The sequence below is a fragment of the Lingula anatina genome, chromosome 1 (genome assembly GCF_051362555.1).
Source record: "Lingula anatina isolate TDL-2025a chromosome 1, LinAna3.0, whole genome shotgun sequence".
NCBI lineage: Eukaryota > Metazoa > Brachiopoda > Lingulata > Lingulida > Lingulidae > Lingula > Lingula anatina.
The window spans coordinates 20,922,324-20,942,500 of NC_141767.1; the positions used below are offsets into that span (position 1 = coordinate 20,922,324).

General features: G+C 37.8%; 2 protein-coding genes and 1 long non-coding RNA gene across 6 annotated transcripts in view; 1 reads left to right on the plus strand and 2 right to left on the minus strand.

Moving 5' to 3' along the window:
- Positions 1 to 3,968: 3,968 nt before the first annotated feature.
- Positions 3,969 to 8,919, minus strand: LOC147764087 (uncharacterized). The gene is made up of 2 exons (XM_087000872.1): positions 7,193 to 8,919; positions 3,969 to 5,543 (listed from the first exon to the last, which is right to left on the minus strand). Exon 1 carries the CDS (start codon positions 8,704 to 8,706, stop codon positions 7,204 to 7,206), a length of 1,503 nt encoding a protein of 500 aa, XP_086856998.1. The 5' UTR covers positions 8,707 to 8,919; the 3' UTR covers positions 3,969 to 5,543; positions 7,193 to 7,203.
- A 4,199-nt stretch (positions 8,920 to 13,118) lies between these two features.
- Positions 13,119 to 14,540, plus strand: LOC147764088 (uncharacterized). The gene is made up of 2 exons (XR_015332241.1): positions 13,119 to 13,314; positions 14,014 to 14,540. It is a non-coding gene; the product is annotated as an uncharacterized LOC147764088 (long non-coding RNA).
- Positions 14,541 to 16,906: 2,366 nt separating this feature from the next.
- The window catches only part of LOC106168772 (protein mono-ADP-ribosyltransferase PARP14), a 51,870-nt gene continuing 48,599 nt past the window's right edge, over positions 16,907 to 20,177 (minus strand). For all 4 annotated transcript variants that reach the window (XM_087002550.1, XM_087002552.1, XM_087002551.1 and 1 more), the window contains 5 exons: positions 20,128 to 20,177; positions 19,385 to 19,805; positions 18,921 to 19,081; positions 18,497 to 18,674; positions 16,907 to 18,139 (listed from right to left, as the gene is read on the minus strand). The exon at positions 20,128 to 20,177 is cut by the window's right edge and continues 201 nt beyond it. In XM_087002550.1, the coding sequence (XP_086858676.1) occupies positions 17,853 to 18,139; positions 18,497 to 18,674; positions 18,921 to 19,081; positions 19,385 to 19,805; positions 20,128 to 20,177 (1,097 nt within the window). In that variant the 3' untranslated portion in view covers positions 16,907 to 17,852. The remainder of the gene's footprint in view (positions 18,140 to 18,496; positions 18,675 to 18,920; positions 19,082 to 19,384; positions 19,806 to 20,127) is intronic.

Genomic DNA, 20,177 nt, shown 5'->3' on the forward strand with positions numbered 1-20,177 from the left:
TGGGACGAAGCTTGTTTCGAAAGGAACCGACCGACATGCCGGTCATATATTTAAACCGCGAGCTTTTACAAGTAGACTGCTTCAGTTACCGTTTAAACGAACGCCATTTAAAAATGCAAAACTTCTCCCGAATTTCCTCGCTCCTTGCCGTGCCTGCTTATCCATAATACTTTCGAAATTTTTCGTCTTTTGCCAAGTTTTGGTAGCTGTGTGAACTTAAAAGCAATAGAAAATAAAGAAAAACTGCGACCACCTTGAACAAATATCAGAAAACATAAAACAGGGGTGCCACTGAATGAGATTTTCGTGCTAATTGCCGACCGGCCGCCATACGCAACGAGTAAAAGAAGAGTAGTTTAGGTTACAGTTTGAAGGGCAATAATTTGATTTTTTTAATTTAAGAAAAAATAAATAAATATTTAGTGGAACTTTACAAAGAAATCTCAACAACATTTTCAAAATATCCCAGTAACATGGAAAGTTAGGCTAACAACGTGTTGCTGTTCATGGAAATTGTGTTGAGTATTTAGTTGTCTTTTAGTCCCACAACAATACATATCTAAATGAGGGGGATCTACTTTATATAGTTTACATCTGAAAGCAACCTTATATTAAATTTTTGAACGACCCAATGATAGACAGACATATAGGTGGAGAGATGTGGACGTAGATCACCCAAACCAAATATAGAGGTGCATTTCACATGCTGAAGTGTCACAAAATAAAATGGAATGAATTTAAAGTTGTATTCAATTTTATAAAACATATGTGTATAGAACAAAAAAATCCACGACTATCTCAATTTTAATTGAATTTATAATATTTACCATGTCTTTACATTTTGTAAAGAGCCCTAAATGGCAACGGATGTTCCGGTAACGTAAGTTCCGGGTCATTCAATTCGAATTTTGATACTGTGCTCCGACATATTTTGTAGTGATTCAGTCATGGTAAATTATACATGACTTAAGGATTTTTTATGAATATTTAAACTGTAACTCAAAGGCTTTGCGTTATGGCTAATAATACGTAACGTATGTTCCCCAGAAAAATTGTGAGAAAGTTTAATTTTGTCCAAGTACTTGGTGCTAGAAAACATAATTTTCTGTTGCTGACCGAAAAACATATTGTGATTCCATCTTAGTTAACAGTTCTGATATAATATTTGGATAACGAGTGGGAAAATAGTTTATTTAATGCTTTTTTTACTGTCGGTAGGGTGTATTTTCCCCATCTTTTTAATGTACAGTGACAAGCTAAAGTCGCTATAAAACAATTAACTGCTCTATACATGATAATTTTATCATAATTTTTACAACGTTATACAACGAGATAAATCAAAGTACAAAAACCAGTGATGACTGAATTCTCAAAGTATAACATTTCCACAGCTGGACATTTTGCATTTGTGACAGTAACGTGTGTTCCTTTTCGGGGTTAGACAATTAATTATTTTTTTATGATTCATGGTTCCAGGAGAGCGAAAATTTGTGTGGCAACCTGAAATAATCAAACATAGATTGCAATCTGTGCACTTAATATCTTTAAGGGCATGTCTGTGACCTTTTTGCACCTCTATATTGGGTTTGGGTGAGATACATGTAAGAGTGAATCTTTTTTATCCACTCGACATGAAATGCATTTACGTCTGCAAGCAACTTTCTATTAATCTTATGAACCACAAAATGATAGACAGACATAGATGAATGTGGACGTGGATACATGTACGAATATATCTATATATGGGATACACGCATTCAAGTAAAGTATTTTAAGATAAACCTGCTAGCCTGATGAAGTTGGAGCTGTGAGAACAGCACTTATGTAAGAATCTGAAAGATTTCCTGCTACCCTTCCTTTTCTTTAAATATTTTTGTCCTTTCACTATGAAGACAAATTCTTCATAGTGAAAGGACAAAAATATTTAAAGAAAAGGAAGGGTAGCAGGAAATCTTTCAGATTCTTACAGGAGTGGTAAATAATACATAATAAGGTATATTAATGATATATACGCTGCACATATGCGCTTGATTTAGCTTGGTTCATTGACCGAGTCGTTCCTGTGACACTAAAAACAACTAAGATATAATATTAAAATTTACCGCAGGTCGATCATTCAAAGCTTTATTCTGTGAGCAATATAATACAAGCAGTTGAATGCAGTCAGCGCATCTGTGATTAGGAAATTTAAAAAATGCTTATATACTCCAAGTTTGATTTGTTTGACGTTTTGCAGCACTGGCATGGTGATGATGTTCATTTCAAACCCATATGGTACATGTACCAAATGGTCATATATATCGTTATTTGGAACTTGCTGTGCCAAGATTAATTATACCTACAACAAAGCGGCAATATTCGTTTTACTACACTTTCATAATTTTTAATATAGGGGGTCTATATGTTTTTTTAGATTTGGATCGCAATTAGATTGTGTGTACATGTATCTACAGTGTTCATGTACTAGTGTGTATGTAGTAAAGGCATTAACGGTGTTTGGATTTACTTCGCAATTACATTTAAGGAAATGCTAATTTACACGAATCCTAGCCTATTTCACAGACAGTAAGAGTTGACTCGTTCTGCACACGGATAGATACATGGTTCTAGTGGACAACCAGAACTTAGGCCTACATGTATATTACATTTACCATGCGATGTCCGTATAGATGTGTCTCTTTGGGGGGAGGTGCGGAGGGAGACAGTGGCCATGCGAAATCGCACGAACCCGTTCGGATTGACAGCCTCCGTACCCTCTACGATTTTGCCAAGCTAAAGTTTTTGACACATTTCTAAAATCACAGGCCTGTAGGTCATAGCAATATTGTAGATGGCATTGCACAGTTCCCGTACGGACTATGTTCGGTAGACTTGGGGCGATAGTGTTAATGGTTGGACCTGTTGTTGGTCACTTTCCCTTCCACCTTTGGTGGTTGTAGGAGGCATATTATTTTAAAGTTAGTATAATTAAATTGCATGAATTTGGAATTGTGCTTATTCCTTATTCTGACCACATGGACAAAAATCGATGGGGCTGCACCGACAACGTACCGTACATGTAGCGCCTATATACATGTATCTTAAGCCTCGGTCACAACCGGCCGTACGGGCTCTTACGGGCTGTTTGCGTCCAAATTTTGCGCAGAATCTCACGTCCCACGCAAGTCCTTCTTAAGCCTGGGTGCCAACTCACCCAAACCCAATATAGAGGTGCATTTCACAAGTTTGAGTCTCAAAAAATGAAATTGAATGAATTCGATGTATTATCCAATTTTTTAAAACTTACATGTGTATAGAACAAAAATCCACAAATGTCCCAATTTTACGCCCACGCGTTTCTGTTTTATTAGCAAATAAATTGATACCCGTTTTTAGTGAAAAAAGCGTAAGAAAGGACATACGTTACCACTGAATCGCCTGATACAAACACAATCATTAGTTGAGCGCTGTGGAAATTTGTGCAAGCTAAACACTATCAGAACCCTATGAGTCATTAATAATGGAAAAGTGATAGGAAAATACTTTTAAATTGACCAGATCTAGGAAAATTACTTTCAAACTAAAGATAATTTTTCTTTACAGTGTCCACGTTGATGACTCTTTCAATAGCAGTAATTGTCAATTGTATAGAGAATTGAAAACTTTGTTACCTAAAAGTTATCTACCACTGGTCATATTCGTCGTGAATTTAAAACTCATTGACAGTTTCAAATTTTGGGTGTATTAGTTACAATACCAACTACGCCTGGCAATCTACGCATGCCGTAATGTAACGTATGTTCCACAGCCATAGAAAAGATACGGGAAACGAGTTTAATAAATATTGATAAGATATTTTTTCGCTTTTTTTTCGTAGAATTTATTGAGGTGTTTAAAAGTAACTCAGACATCAAAAGTGATAACCTATTACACAAACACGATCCGCGTATCAAATGTCTTAATCATTTGCATGTAAAGAAATTTAAAGATTAAACGAGACTTACCTGTAAGTTGAAGTTTGATTGGAATTTAACTCTCATCTGGATCATTTGAGGGATTATACGAGATATGCGTGCGCCTGCGTGGTACTCAATCTTTAAAGTTGAGTGTTCACGGCAACAAAGGAAGAAGGGTGGGTGTTAACTGAAAATAAGGGTGGGCGTATAATCCCTCAAATGATCCAGATGAGAGTTAAATTCCAATCAAACTTCAACTTACAGGTAAGTCTCGTTTAATCTTTAAATTTAACTCTCATCTGATCATTCGGGATTCTACGAGATTTCAAAGCTGTCGTGAACACGAACAAAGAACTGTTGAAACAAGTTTTTTTTTTTTTTTTAATGCAACTCAAACAATATTCTCATGAATCATAATCACAGTTTTTCAAGCACTGAAAAAGCAAAACTAGTATTCTGTGATACTGTTGGTTTGTTATAAAACCTAGAAAAGGTATTGTTGTTACTCCAACCAGCTGTACGTAAAATGGTACTGAGTGGAATATTGGCAGCAAAAGCTTTACTAGTAGAAGCTGCACGTGTGCTATGTGCTTTAAACACACTTGTATCCACTCCAGCCTTTAACATGACTGTCTTTATCCATCTAGCAATCGTATCCTTTTTTACAGGATTAAAAGGTCTGTTGTAACTAAGAAAAAGTTGTGAAACACCACTACTTCTATATTTGCTAGTTCTAATTAAATATTCATGTAACACATTCAACACACAGAGTCTGCTGTTCTCTGGGAAACTAGGTAAGTTTATGATTGGCTGATCTTTTGTTGGCCTAGACTGTTTAACTAATGCATCAATTAAAAAAGCCACTCCTGTGTCAGTTTTTAACACTGTTTTAAGGTTCATGAGATGAATTGATTGACATCTTTGTCCTGATATCAGTGCCACCAGCATAACTAGTTTGAGTGTTAGATCTTTGTCTGAAAGTTCTGAAACTGGTGATAATTTCTCTAGGTATGCTAATACAATATTTGTATCCCATGTGGTTTGGTATCTGGGAAAAGAAGGTCTGCTGTGAAATACACCTTTGATGAAACGCTTGATGAGCTGGTTAGATCCAAGTGTTGAGGAATCTTTCAGTTGCACAAAAGCTGATAAAGCAGATCTTGCAGTGCAAATGGCACTGTAATTAAGACCAGCTTCAAACAGTTCAGTGAGAAATCCTAATATTTGTGGCACACTTGGCTGAAAGGGATCATAATTGAGTTTAGTGCAGTAATTAATCCATTTTTTGATGTAGGTGTTGTACTGTTTTCGTGTGCCAGTCCGCCAAGATTGCATAATAATGTCTTGAGTTTTGCCTGAAATACCCTTTTCTTGTAAGCTTTTCCCGATAACAAACATGCCATCAGCCTCATCTTGTCTGACAGTGGGTGCACCTCCCCTTTTTTGTGCGGAAGGCTCAGGATTTTGTGTGTTGGCGGCAACAGCACTGGTTCTCTGTAGAGCATCTGAAGGAGGACTGGGAACCATGGCTGTGTGGCCCACAGTGGAGCTATCAGCAAGATGTCGGCCTGGTCTGTCTGCAGCTTCTGAAGGACCTGATTCAGCATACTGAAAGGAGGAAATGCATAGTTTAAGTTTACAGACCAAGACTGCTGAAAAGCATCTATTGCAAGTGCATGGGGGTCTGGTTTCCAGGCATAATAAAGTTCTGTCTTATGATTCAACCTGGAGGCAAACAGGTCAACAGAAGGTCTCCCAAGGAATGCAGCTAAATGCTCAAAAATAGAGGGGGATAAAGACCATTCTGTCCTATCATTAAAATATCTGCCATGTTTGTCTGCCACAACATTAAGGACACCTGGGATGTGAGTTGCTGAGAGCCAAATGTTGTGTTTAATTGCCCACTTCCAGATAGAAAGGGTGATCTCATTACATTCACTAGAATGGGTGCCTCCCATATTTCTTATGTATGCAACAGCAGTAGTATTATCCATCTGTAACTGTACATGTTTTCCACAAATGTCCTTTTGAAAAGACCGTAACCCAAGCTGGGCCGCCCTAAGTTCCAAAAAATTGATATGTTTAGTCATTTCACATTTCTGCCATCTACCCCCTGTTGTGGACTCTTGTAACACTGCACCCCATCCCATTTTTGATGCATCTGTCTGAATAATACAGTCAGGATTGGGACGTCTTAGATTTTTTGCCAAGTTGATGTTATCTATCCACCATACTATGTCTGTGATTGCCTTGTTACTAAAAATCATATGTGCATCAAAATTACCCCTGTTTTTCTTAAGGGCTAGAATTTTATCCATTTCCAAGGACCTGTAGTGTAGTTCCCCATATTGTACCCCAGGTAAAGCTGAAACTAGGGAACCTATCAACTGTGCACCTTGCCTAATTGTGCATTTAGGCTTTTTCATTCTGTCCATTAATTTTGAAACAATGTTAGCCCTTCTCTCTGAAGTGAGCATAACTGTCATTGACCTAGAGTTCAAGGTAAAGCCCAAGTGGTCCATAATTTGAACAGGAACTAGTGTGGACTTTTGTTCATGAATAACAAAACCCAATTTCGATAGTAATTGCACAGTTTCTCTAACATTCTCCTCACAAGCTTCCTTAGTTTCACCTTGTAAATAAAGGTCATCCAAGTAAATGCTGGAAATGTATGCTTTTGACCTTAATTGTGCCAAAACTGGTTTAAGAAGCTTAGTCCAGATTCTGGGTGCAGAGGCCAGTCCATTTGGAAGTGCAACATATGAAAAAAGACTGCCTTTCCATCTAAATTTAAGGTATTTCTGAAATTCTGGAGCTACAGGGACAGAGTAGTAAGCATGCTTCAGATCCAGTGAAGCTAAGTAACAATTTGGAGTCATAAGATTTAGACAAGTTTGCACCGTGTCCATTTTAAAATGATGGTATTTTATACAAGAGTTCAATTTTCTCAAGTTAAGAATCATCCTATGGGTGCCATCCTTTTTTGGCCTGAGAAAAATGGGAGAAACAAACTGTCCTGGTTCCTCATTAGAGGATATGATGACACCTTTGTCAAGCAATTTTTTAATTTCTGAATCCACAATAAGCTGTTCTGCTGAACTAAAGTTTAAGCTGTTAGGCTCAAAATCTTGTACAGGTTGTTCTGTAAAGTCTAACTTGACCCCTACAACATAAGAGAGTATCACTGGATCTGAAGTCAACTTCTGCCATTCAAGAAGAGACTGTTTTATATTACCAGCAACAAAAGGTTGACTTACATGAGTATTTCCTAATACTCTTTCTTCTGGAACTTTTTCCCTGTCCAGTTTTTCCTGTTGTTCTGTTGACTTCTCTGGTTCTTCCCTCCTAAAAAAGAACCAGCTTTTTTGTTGTCATAGCGAGCTGTTGCCCTTGTAGGAAATCCCCTGGGTTTGGAGAAGATATTTGTGGGTCTAGGGCGTGCTATTTTCTTCTGAACCTTGTTAGAGATTTTTAGGCCTTCTTCAATATCCTTCATATTTGCATCCAAATTGTCACCAAACAGCTCCTTGGTGACAGGATTCTGTGGGGAAGCCAAAGCTTTGTATTTCTCATTAATGTCTGGTTTGGCGAGTTCTCTGCGAAACATAGAAATGTCATGTACAACTGCAGCAAGGATGCTGAATCCGTCTGTCATCTTTGCTAGCAATGTTTCAGGAGAAGGCACATCTCCTTCTCCTTCAAGGTGTTTAGAACAAACATCAGCTATCTCCAGGAAGGGTGTAAGTCCATGGAATATGTTGGTTTGCCAGTTTTGCATTATCTTGTCATTATATTTGGTTAAAGGTCTCAGTGTTCCCCACAGTCTCTGGTTACATTTGATCTGAGTCATGTAGGTACAGTTCTCAGGTGGGTGATAAAGTTTCACCATATCCTCCAGAACTTCCTTAGGCATACCCTTGTACAAAACAGTGTTCATGATTTTAGCAACATCATCATGAACTTTCGGGCCTCTAACTTCATCATTAGTCACTGCAGCCAAAATGTTTTTCAAACATTGTAAGCCCTGAGGCTGACTGACCTGAGTTTCTGAGGGTTTTTCCTTAGCAGGACTGTCACTGCTATCACTGTCAGCATTACTATCATCATTGGCAGGAGTAGAACGAAAGTAAGATTCCTCACACAGGGATTCCTCATCATCTGACAAAATAAGCCTCTGTCTCTTCTCTGGGGGCTCACCATCCTGGTCGCTATTTATACTAGCATCGTACGCACGTTTAAGTTCCGATACGACAGGAGTAAGAGACGCTAGCATCTGTTGAATATTACACAATTGCTCCTTCATGTCGTTCATATCTTTTTGTACCTCACGAGAGCTCACTGAATGGTCACTGAATGACTTGGAGTAGTTTCCATGCGAGCGTGAGCTCCGGCTACTTCTAGGACCATGGGCGCTGCCATCATGTGTAGCCGACTTGTTAGATTTGTTGTTCGGGTCGTCACGTGACTCCGAATCTGCCTCGTGTACGGAGGTTTCCGAAGGAATCGCATCCTTGGAATTTAGGTTTTTTCCATGGGAGCCTGCACCGTCCGTGAAGCTGACGTCCTTTGTCAGCTTTGCTCTTTTGCTATAAGCAGAGCTCGGGGTTCTTAGTCTTTTACCCCTATTACCACTAGATTTGGTTGTGGTAGTCGATTTTTCTGAGCCAGCATCCTTTGCTGAAGCCCGCTCTGCGCCACTCTGGCTTGCCTCAGCCTGAGCAATAATAGCGCCAACTAAGTCGCTTTGCAGTCCGGTCTGAGCCGACGACATGCTAAAAAACCAGCGTCAAATAGTACAAAAGATTGTCTGTCAAGCAATCTCTCACAAAAGAGTATGACCAGTCTTTAAAAAACCACGTAGATTATAAAAAATCGATGAATAATCGAGTGCACGTGTGAGCACGAAGACAAGCGAACGCAGAATTGAGTACCACGCAGGCGCACGCATATCTCGTAGAATCCCGAATGATCAGATGAGAGTTAAATACAGATCCCAGAAACATCTAACCTACCACCTCTTTAAACGAAGCCTTTTTCAACACACCTACCTGTATAGGTTTTCAAATACATCAGATAATTCGTTCAAAATGAGCTTTAGGCCACACTTTTTTATTTTTATGGATGACATCCTCTGGGGACCCCAAAATCGGTGCGAGAGGGCGAAAAAAAAAAAACAGTCCAAAAAAAAAAAAATGCTGCTTAAGTGAAGGAATGCCGTCAGTACACAGCTGGAAACACAAATTTACCACAGAAACACATATCAAACTAACAATATGTCTTTATCCATGCTCTCTAAATATTAAAGCATTGTGAATACTTCGTATAAAGGTTAAAAAGTCATGAATAGACGGGCCCGTAGCCAGGGGGTTCGAAAGAACCACCCCTTTTGCTGGGAAAAGGTCCACTCTAGGTAAAATTATATCTAGATACATTAAGCTTTTATGGAAAATGGCCCACTTTTTCAAAAAAAGATCCCCCCCCCCTTTTGAAATTGCTTGCTACGGGCCTGATAGACATGCTGCATATTACCCAATCTATTTAGGGTTATTTCATGCATTTTGTTGGTATAACAATCAATAAAACAAATATCAATCAAACAGCATGTCTTTATTTGTACTCTCAGAATATTAAAGCATTATGAACACTACACAGAAATGTTACAAAATGATGCAAACTTGAAAGATATGCTTCATACTACCAAATCTATAAAAGGTCATTTCAGTCGATGCCATTTGGTCTACTTCGACTCACACGAAGCAGCCAAACTGTCGGGTGGCCTGACCGACCTACAGCCCACCGAATACCTCGACGCCCTGTCGACCCTTTATTCGCTACAAAAAACCTGGTATGTGCTGCTTTGGACAGAATGTCACTGAAATTTTCCGGGTGATAATTGTTGGCTGCCGCCAGCCTTTCACATAATTGTAAAAAAGTGGATATCTCCAAGCCCAATATCAATTGCATAACAATCCAAAACGACGGCCCCGTTCTCTTTATGACTTTATATAATTAATTGTCCTGTAATTTGAAAGTAATCCTAGAGATGAATTTGATGGCAAAGCGGCCATATTTCCACGTGACAGTAATACGCATGCGCAGAAAGCTCATTTTCCAGCAAATTCAATAACGACGTTTGCAACAGCCGACTTCGTTGGGGGGGGGGGGGGGGGAATTTTTTTTTTTTTTTTTTTGGAGAACGGACGAAAATCGGTGCGCGCGCAGGATGTCATCCATAAAATTAAAAAAGTGTGGCCTTACTATCCTCTCTGAAAGGTCTAAATTGTCTTGCGGATTTCGGCACTTTTGGGAATTAAAAAAATATGTATATATAATGTTTGTCCCATCTATAAAAAGTAAGTGGCTGACAAAATTACGTTTTTAAGTCTTTCCATTGAGTGGGTATAAGAAACAAGTATCACTTAAGAGTTCTAGGGTCTCTACGGTCCTCATCAGTCGCTATTTAAGACAAATTATAGGCTGCATGATTTCTTGTAAAAGTTTCCTTGAGATTTCTTAGATGATCATACAGTGTTTTTACTGTGTCAACGTGATGGATGATTTTTTTTTTTTTTTTTTTTGGTTACTGGCGCTCTCGGGCTCTTTTATAGTCGTCTCTTTCAAAAAAATGTATACAGCTTGCCTTTTTTTCCTGCTACTCCCATCCGTCGACTTTTCGATCAGTTCATCCCCTTTTCGCGAGTTCTCGACCAACGATTCCGGCAAATGCCAGTAGCAGCGGAAAGAAATCTGAGACAACGGTAGGCCCCTACGTCTTCGCAATCTTCTTAGCCACTATATTATGCAAAATGTTCATCTTACTTCTTGGTGTAACTCGTTAAACTTGACCCACTGTAGCTAAAAAAATTTCTATAAGTCATCATATTTTTAGGATGACGAGTCTTATTGAATATTATATCATATATGTATATATATAATATTATTTTATCCAAGGATAAAGGCAACAATTTGCTACATTGTTATTATTGCTAAAATAATTAGGGTAGTGGGGTTATAAGATAAAAGCGGCCTTGTTTGACCAAATCGATATTCTTTGTTGCCTTCTTTTTGTTATAAATAAGACTATGAAAGTTTGCGGTACACTGGGATGGAGGAGACATAAAAATAATTGCTTCTGAACAGTGTTAACTTGGGTCTATAGCCTGCTGTATGATGCGTTCTGTCTTAATTTTGGGGCATGTGGGATATTCAGGTGGTTCCGTATTTCGTCTTCTACAGTGGCTAAATCGTTGCTGGATAGCATTCTCCCTCTTTCTTATGGAATTAACCTGTGATTGTAGTTCTTTAATTGTTCATTGTGACTGCCTTCAGTTTCTTCTCAATCGTTTCCACGTTGTGGCCACCTCGCACACACAAGTCTCTCAGGTGGTGATTGCTGTGGACTTGCCTTGGCAACTTCTGTAGCAGCTAGGAGCTCTTCTTTCCTTTTGTGAAGTCTACGTTTTCGCGATTTAGTCTTCGCATGCCTCTTTTGTCTTTCACGACATTTATAAGGGGGCGTAAGGAAGGCCTACATAGCATTTTGAACCCGTTTTCTTTCGCTTCCAAATAAGCGTCACCCTCATTTTTTTTTACGAGATCGATATATATATATATATATATATATATATATATATATATATATATATATATATATATATATATATTTTAATCTCAGCTCTTGTTTTCGCATTTTTCTGAAATAATGATGTTCCGTTCGGTATCAATGTATTTGGCACTGCGCTCAGGCCACCTAATTTTTACTTCCATAGTCTTGTTTGACATTTATTTCCATCTTTGACATTCATTTCTGTATTTGAATTAATTTTTTTATTACGACAAAATCATTCACTTCGCTTACATCGTTACTGAGGATTTTATGGATTTATTTACACTTGTAACTAACCTCATCTAATCTTTAGCTCGAGCAGACGTCAGAAAGAACCACCTGACATCTCAAACAGAAGCTAATTTTTCTTTCGGAGCCACTTTCGGGCACAAGTAGATTTTCACTGGTAACGTATGTTCCGGTAACGTATGTTCCAGGCCACTTAATTTTTATTTTCATTACGTGTTCTTATATATTTTGAAGTGATTCGATCATGTTAAATTAAATATGACGTAAGGACGTTTTTTTATAAACATTCAAACCGTAACTAATAGGGCCTGCGTCATAGCTAATACTAGGTAACGTATGTTCCCTAGGAAAATTGACAAAATGTTTCATTTTGTACAAGTACTTGGTGCAAGAGAAAACAATGTTTTCTTTTGCTGACAGAAAAATATATCGTGATTCCATGATAGTTTGACATTTCAGATATAATATTTGGAGCACGAGGGGAGAAATAATTTATTCAATGCTTATTTTACTGTCGGTAGGGTGTATTTTCCTCGTTTTTTTAATATTCAGTGACAGGCAAACTTAAGTCGCTAAAAAACAATTAACTGCTCTATACAGAAGCTTTTCGTAATTTTTTACAACGTTACACTTGTAGGAGATAAATTAAAGAACAAAACCCGTGATGATTGAATTTTCAATGTGATTAAAACGCTTCAACAGCTGGACGTTATGCATTTGTGACAGTAACGTATGTTCCTTTTTGGGGTTAGATGATGAATTATTTTTTATTATTCGTGGTTCCAGGAAAGTGAAACTTTAATACAAACTTCTTTATGTGGGACCCTTAAATAATCAAACATAGTTTGTAATCTGTGCACTACATATTTTTAGGAACATGCCTGTGACATCGTTTGCACCTCTATATTGGGTTTGGGTGCAACTACGTTTTGGACGCACGGTTTTTTAGGTTCCTTGCGTCCGACCAGGACGTAGCTAGATCGCACGTAGCGGCTGTTGATCATGTCGAAAAGTTAAGCCTAGGTCCCAACTACATTTTGGACGCACGGTTTTTTGGTTCCTTGCGTCCGGCTAGGACGTTGCTAGATCGCACGTAGCGGCTGTTGATCATGTCGAAAAGTTTCTACGTGCTGTTTGCGTCCTCCAAAAGTCGCACGATGGGCGTGCTCCTCACGCACGAACTCCTTCCCGATTCCTTCCCTGCGATCTAGCTACGTCCTAGCCGGACGCAAGGAACCTAAAAACCGTGCGTCCAAAACGTAGTTGGGACCTAGGCTTTACGCAATCTCCATTTTGCAGACAGCCCGTAAGCACGCACGGAGGTTGTTGGACACGTCCAAAAGATTCTACGAATAGCCTGCAAGGAGAGGCCGCAAGAGTAACTTACTCCCCTCGCACGGAGTTAGCAAGAGAGACGAGCGCTGTGCAAGACGCACGTCGCAAGCAATGAAAGGAGATCGAATAGACTCATAAAAATCTATTTCTCGAATTCTGAAGATTCAGCACTCAATCTATACATTAGAGGTATGTTTTAATCGATCCCCGCCATTTAAAAATTATAAAAAACAATTAATTAGTAGAAAAAAGCGTTTTAGTAAACCTCACCTCAATATGCATAAATGAAGCAACAGATCTGGGTCACGTGGTACTGTGACGACAATCACGATAAAGGTCTATGAGACTCAACTGAGCTGCATGGTGCATACAGACGGAGAAGTTAAGGATAGTTGTGTTGAACGGAGTTGAGGAATTTTCGTTATGCCTCGGTGTGTTGCCGTGGGATTCACCAAAATTGCAGCTCTCGTTGACAATCTTTCTTTGTCTGTGACGGTCTTCCGTGACTTACTTACTAACTTCGGTGACAATAGTTGCGATGCTCTAGATCATGGTCACCTCAGGTGGTTTAGATCATATAAGAGCTGGTAGTCTTTCAGATTAACTGTCATCAGTTGGCAAACTTACTGATTGCTGATGCATTTAAAATGCATTGTAGTTGACCAAAAGCTCGTTTACAACAAACCTGTTAATTATGCACCGCTGCACTTCCCAACCCGGGTAATAACAGGTATCAAAATCGTCTTGGTGGGCTTTTATATTTTTCAAAATATCTCATTTATTTCATGGGGTGATTTTATTGGTATTTGTAAATGACGTTTAATATCAATATTTAAACAATTGAGTTCAAACACCGTCGCGAACATTAATAAAAGTAATTGCTTTCAGGGTAACTTGAAGCATGCGTATGCCCAGGCATTACTTCCGTGGAAGAAAACGTGTTGAAGAACAAACAGAAAAAAAGAGCGGTATATTAAAGAAAAAAATAGGAACTTATGTACTAAAATGGTTCGTAATCCTAATTCGTTTATGCTTTGAGGATTTGTTTCTGAAGGTTATTTCATCTGAAGTATAAAATAATTTAAAAGATTTATCATTTTATACCTTGAAATACAAGTTCTGCGTCTGTACACAAAACTTTTTGCAAATTTGTATGCTTTGTCAAACCCAAAAACATGTAGCAGATCAAGGTAAAAGAGCATTGTTTGCTATAAGTAGCATGGGAAAAATCATTACTTGAATGTTTACTAAATGTGCAGTTTTACATACGTGAGTATAAAAAATTAAAAAATTCCAAGCACGCACAGCAAAATGTAGACTAACGCAAAACATCAAGAACAGCGTAATCTCAGCAAATGTGCCCCATATAGTAGCTTAATTTCCATTAATAATAAAATCATCATTTAAGTCAAAAATTTTCTGTCGATTTAATAAATGTTCTAATTTATCCAGAACGGTATATTTATTTAAGAGGAGGCTAACTGAAATATAGTTTTATTATTTGTTTATTTTGTATTTGAAAATTGCCCATGTCACCCTGTTAAGTAGAAGGTCTAAGCTGGATCAAGTTCGTGCTAAAATTCCTATGAAGCTGTGCAGGAAAAATTCTTCCTTTGTTTCAATAAACCCGGTGTTCAGATTTTATCTAGTACCCCCAGGTCTGTGGGAGCTGCTCTTTGAAACTAAAGCACAGGTAGATTTTTACCTGAGATAAATATCGCCAGCCATTTAACCCTCTAATTAAGAGGTAAAGGAAGTTCCAGTTAGATGGATGATTAAGATAGGACTTGTAAAGGTAACGGGCATTGTTTACCTCAGTTTAAGAAAAGTATCCAAGACGGAGTGTCAGCGGTTTAATAAGATTAATTGAATTTCACAAATAACATGGCCCTCATATGCAATAATCCACAGTACCCTTTACTCATTCAAATGCAGTGTTTTATACAACTTGGGATAACCATAATTTAATGCTCGTTAAAGAATTGACTAGACGGGAATGGTTTTACACAGCTTCATGAGGATTTAGATCCCTCGGGTAAGAGATTTGAATGAGTATTAACTTTTATCAGAAGCCAGAGAAGTCATCTTACAGGTAGACAATGCAGCTCAGTTTGACAGCTAATACCCCCTTTACACTGGACGGCGTCCTTTCTGCGTCCTTTCTGCGACCATGAAATTTGGCATCGCTGTGGTCTTAATAAGGAGGCACAAGCATCGATTTTGTATCAGAATGAATGCTCAATGATCGGCCAGTTGTCGGCCGTAAAGTATTATAATTTTTTAACTCTCAAATGGGGCCGAACTGCTGGACGCAGAAAGGACGCCGTCCAGTGTAAAGGGGGCTTAAGCACGCTCTGTTCTCCAGTGGCTCGATTGTCGTCATCGGACCACGTGACCACGTAGCTCATTAACTCCCAGGCCGAGCAAATAGGACGTTTTTTAAAGCCAAAAATTTACAAAATGAGCTTTTAATTTGTGTATTTGGATAAAGATATCGTTAGTTGGGCATGTTTTCTGAAGAATATGTGCCGTTCAGGCCATTCTGACGGCAAGACGCAAATCCTTGAAGGAGCAAGTGCCCTTAATTTTGCGTGTTGAGTAAGGCGCACACCCTCACAACTAACGAACAAAGTCGAGAGCACACCGGGAATGCGTCACGTGCGTCACCCCTGGTGTATAAAAGGCGTGCTCACGACGCACGCTCGTGTCTTCACAATGAACGACGACCATGGAACGTGTACTGCAATTTTCAAAATTTACAAATTTTTTGCTCAATTAAGTTTCTAATATGCCTCCAAAAGGCAAGAAAAAGAAGCTTACATAGTAGAAAAAAGGGGGGAGGAAGAAGAAAGAAGAGGAGAACAGGAAGCAAAACGTCAGTACGTCACCACAAACGTGTGAGGCAAGTGTGAAGCAAAACTGACGCAAAAGGGCACTACTTTCGCCGTGTAGTGCGTTGCATTCCCTTCGTGAGTGGTGAGTGTGTGCCACGTACACAGGAAGCAAGACAAACTCAACAAATGAGTACAATTTCCACGGCCATTGCTCCTTGCAATTAGCGTCCCTGCTTGAAAGGACATCTTATGTGGCCCTTGCGACACGCAAGGCAGACTTTCCTCTACCTCTACGACCTCCACGGCCTCCGCAACACCCAAAAATCGCAGGGGACGTACGATCTGAAATTCGTGCGTCCAGTTGTGACCGAGGCTTTAAAGAAAGGTCCCACGAAAGGCGTGCGACAACTACATCAGATACTGAAAAGACTCGAGCTCCGCACGCTCACTTTTCAGTCGAAAACACGGAGAAATGGCCCGGCACCCAAACGAAATGTAAACATACTCGCCGTAGCCAGAATAACGATTTTTCTTAAAGTGCGTGGACAGACACGTTGTGTCTGGACATACTAGTAGAACCATCTGCTTCTGTCGTCGTCGTGAGGGTTGCCGTCCCTTGTGTCACGCACTTCCCTTGTAGGCCTAAACATCATAAAAGAGAAAACATTTTACATATCATCCTCATACTTACAGGAATGATTTATGGGATTGGGTACAGATTGAACTCGGAAATCGGCCTAATTGAATATCTTTCTTGAAGCTATGCAGTTTTTTTTTGTGATTTTTTCATTTTTCTTACATTATCGTCTTTGAAGTAGCCTTGCTTGTAGCCATTCCAAAAAAAAAAAAAAATTGCTTTAATGGTCATAATACATGCAGTTTTTACAGGAACGTGAAATGTGAGAATCTTATATGTATATAGAAGCTATCCAAATAACTCTCAGAGATTTTTACAAGATTTTTAATTTTAGAACAAAAAGTCACACCACATAATTAATGATAGGCCTATTGGTCACCTGGAACTCACATCTCTAAATGTCAGGTTGACCTCAAATATTCTCATTATGGGCAATAACATTCATTGTAACATATATCAACACATGTGGCATGGGAAATCTTTTTCATTTTTATTTTATATGCAGAATTTATTGGCCATAGTCTCATGAATTATTTTAATGAAGGACACTGTTAAAGCTAACACATACAGAGAGTATTAAACCTTTTTTTATAGCAACAAAAACTGAATTACCCTAAAAATTCAACACTTAACCCTTAATCACTAATGCTTAACTCTACATGTAAGTTTCTAGTTTTTGAACCACCCATAATAAAGACAGGTGTATTTCAATGGTGAACTGACTTCTAAATATGGCTTACCATGAGAGAGAAAGAGAGAGAGCAATTAGGGACAAATATTCAAAGAGCCGTAAAAATGGAAAATATTAGCCAAAAACTTTCAATTACATCATCAGTCCAATATTTAGTGATGACAGTTTTATCAGAAATTGAGTTTATGTATATAAGATAAAGTATTATGTGCTTATTATATAATAATCAATATATATGATCAGTTAAAATTGAATTTGTGTATATAAGATATGGTATTATACACGTATGCTTACAATATAATAATCAATAGTCAGTTAATTTTGGACTCAAATGCAAACCACTATCTTATTTGATATGAAACCAAGCTTTGAATTTTTTTACTGATTAAAAAACCCTGCCAATCAGTGTCAGAATGAAGCATCACATATTCATCAGAAAAATGTGTTGAAATTTTTTGTTTTTTTGCAGGAAACGAATATAATATTCCACTTGCATCAAATCAGCACTAAAAGAAATTGACATAGAAGCCAAGAGCTCTCATTAATTTGTCCAAACATCCACCATTTAATTGAATATAATCAAATGTTGAGGATAAGCCTGAGTATCAGAGAATACAACAAACATGGTGGGTGTATTGCCATTGTCCACCACACTGTCAAAAAGGATCATTTTGTCATTGGGGTCTTTCTGTGGTGGCACAATAAGACCATGTCTTCCCATGGTGTACTCTCCTGTCAAAACTAGGCATTGGTACATATACTTGCTCCCCGTACTGTCTGGTTTGGAATAGGTGTTACTGGCAGAGTAGGCAGAATTGACAGCAAAATACACACCGTTACCATAAGCAGTGGCTGTAACATCACAAACATAAACATGAAATGAAATGCATTATATTTTAATCAGATCTGTAGTTATATTTAGTTCTCCTTATTAAATTCAGCAGTGCAAATGATACATATATCCTGCAACAGAGAAGTCAAATGATGTAATAAAAAGAAAAAAATTTGAAATATTTGAAAAGAAAGAAAATAAGATTCCATTTCTTTGTAGCAAACTGCAAAATTAATGTCACAGGAGATTTTTCAATGGACCATTGGCCATCTTCATAAATTTTTCAGTTTGTGGCAAAAGAGCATTATTACTACCATCATTCACCAAACAAATTAATATTCCATTGTGAATAGATAAATAATTTCAGAAGGACTCACCATTCTTGCCACAGTAGCTTCTATTGAAGCCATATCTGTTTATACTGTCTAATGTGTCTGAACTGGTCCCATGCCACAACATACGCTCGTTAACTGTCCCAGGTGGGTTAACCTTCTCCATGTGTTTCTTACGTACTATGTACTGTTGAAATAAATTGGGGTTCTGGATACGCTGAATCTGAAATTACACACAGATTGAGGCTTAACTCTTTGTAACATTTAAAATAAAGTCCGTTTTTCAAACCCTTTAAAATAATTTAACATTTTCAAGATGCTTACATAACCTTTCACCATTAAAACATAGATACAGATGTAACTTTGATTTAACAGAATATATTTAACAAGGTAAGAAATACTAGTATACAGAATTAGGCCATTCAGTTAAACAATTCTTTGGAAAAGCAGACAAAATGTTTATTTGCACCTTTACAATCTGGTTTATCTTAGCCATGCCAACCGTTTTGCGAAATTCTGTCTCAGTTTCTTGATATTCCCGTTGACTTGGTTGTAAATCTACAATCTCACACAGTTTGTTTGGACCATAGGTCACATGTTGCCAATGTGATGGAAGTTCAAAACTATCAACTGTAATAGAATTCGAATCATGAAACTTAATAATTCACTTAAACAATTCCAAATAGAAATTTAAAATACATTTGGTTTTTCATTTGAACGAGCGAGAAAATGTTTAAGCCAACTATTTACTTGCATTATCACAAAACTTCAAATTTTGCTCAAATATTTCATATGCAAAATGCCTTCTGACATTAATTATTAAAAGCTGTCTAAATAAACATCCTTGAAAATAATATAATTGAAGACCATGGAATTTCCACAATGTGTTACATCACATGTTTGCGATACCAGAAACTAATTTTAAACAATTACGTTTTGTGAGATCAACTCTCTTTACAGGGCATGGAGCTGCAGATGATGAAGGATAGGTCTTCTCCATTTTAGCAAATGTTATCCTGCATGGGCCATCACTATCCAAGAAGTCGTAATAAGGTTTCTTGTCACTGTATGCTTGCTCAATGGCAAGATTTTCCATTGGGGAATATTTGCAAAAGTCCTCTCTGCCATCACCACTTATCTGCAGACGAGACCACTGCACTGACCTAGCCATAACTTCAGCCCTTAACTCCTTTTGAACATGATCTCTCACATCTTGAAAGATCCCTTCAATAACCTGTGTAACTGCATAGATATCTTCTGTAGTGCCCCGGACATGGATGCGCTTTACCCAGGGTTTTATTTCAACCATTATATGCACAGGATAATACTGGTTCAATTCTTGAATTTGTTTGACCTGAATTATTCAAAATATCCATGCATATTTACTATAATGTCCCTTTTTGCATTGCCAATAAAAATAGTTAATTCAAAGGGAAGCATGAGAACAATTTTTTAAGTTCACTCTTAAATTTCTTTTTATAAATGCGACATAAAATTTAAATTGAAATCGAAACGTTTTAATCTGATACATGTTAAAAGGGCATCCATAGGGAAGCTTTATTAATGAAATTTAGTTTTCATAAAAACAAAAAAATTAACAATGTCTAAGACCCTGCATTTGGGTCTGATTGCCAAATTTGGAAAAAAAAATTCATGAAATCAAAAAGATAATTTACCTGCTTGTCAGATAATTTTGTTATCATATCAGCATCATCAAAAAGTTTCT

What these genes read in the sequence shown, in the direction of transcription:
- LOC147764087 (XM_087000872.1), bottom strand. Translation starts at nt 8,706, where the DNA reads ATGTCGTCGGCTCAGACCGGACTGCAAAGCGACTTAGTTGGCGCTATT.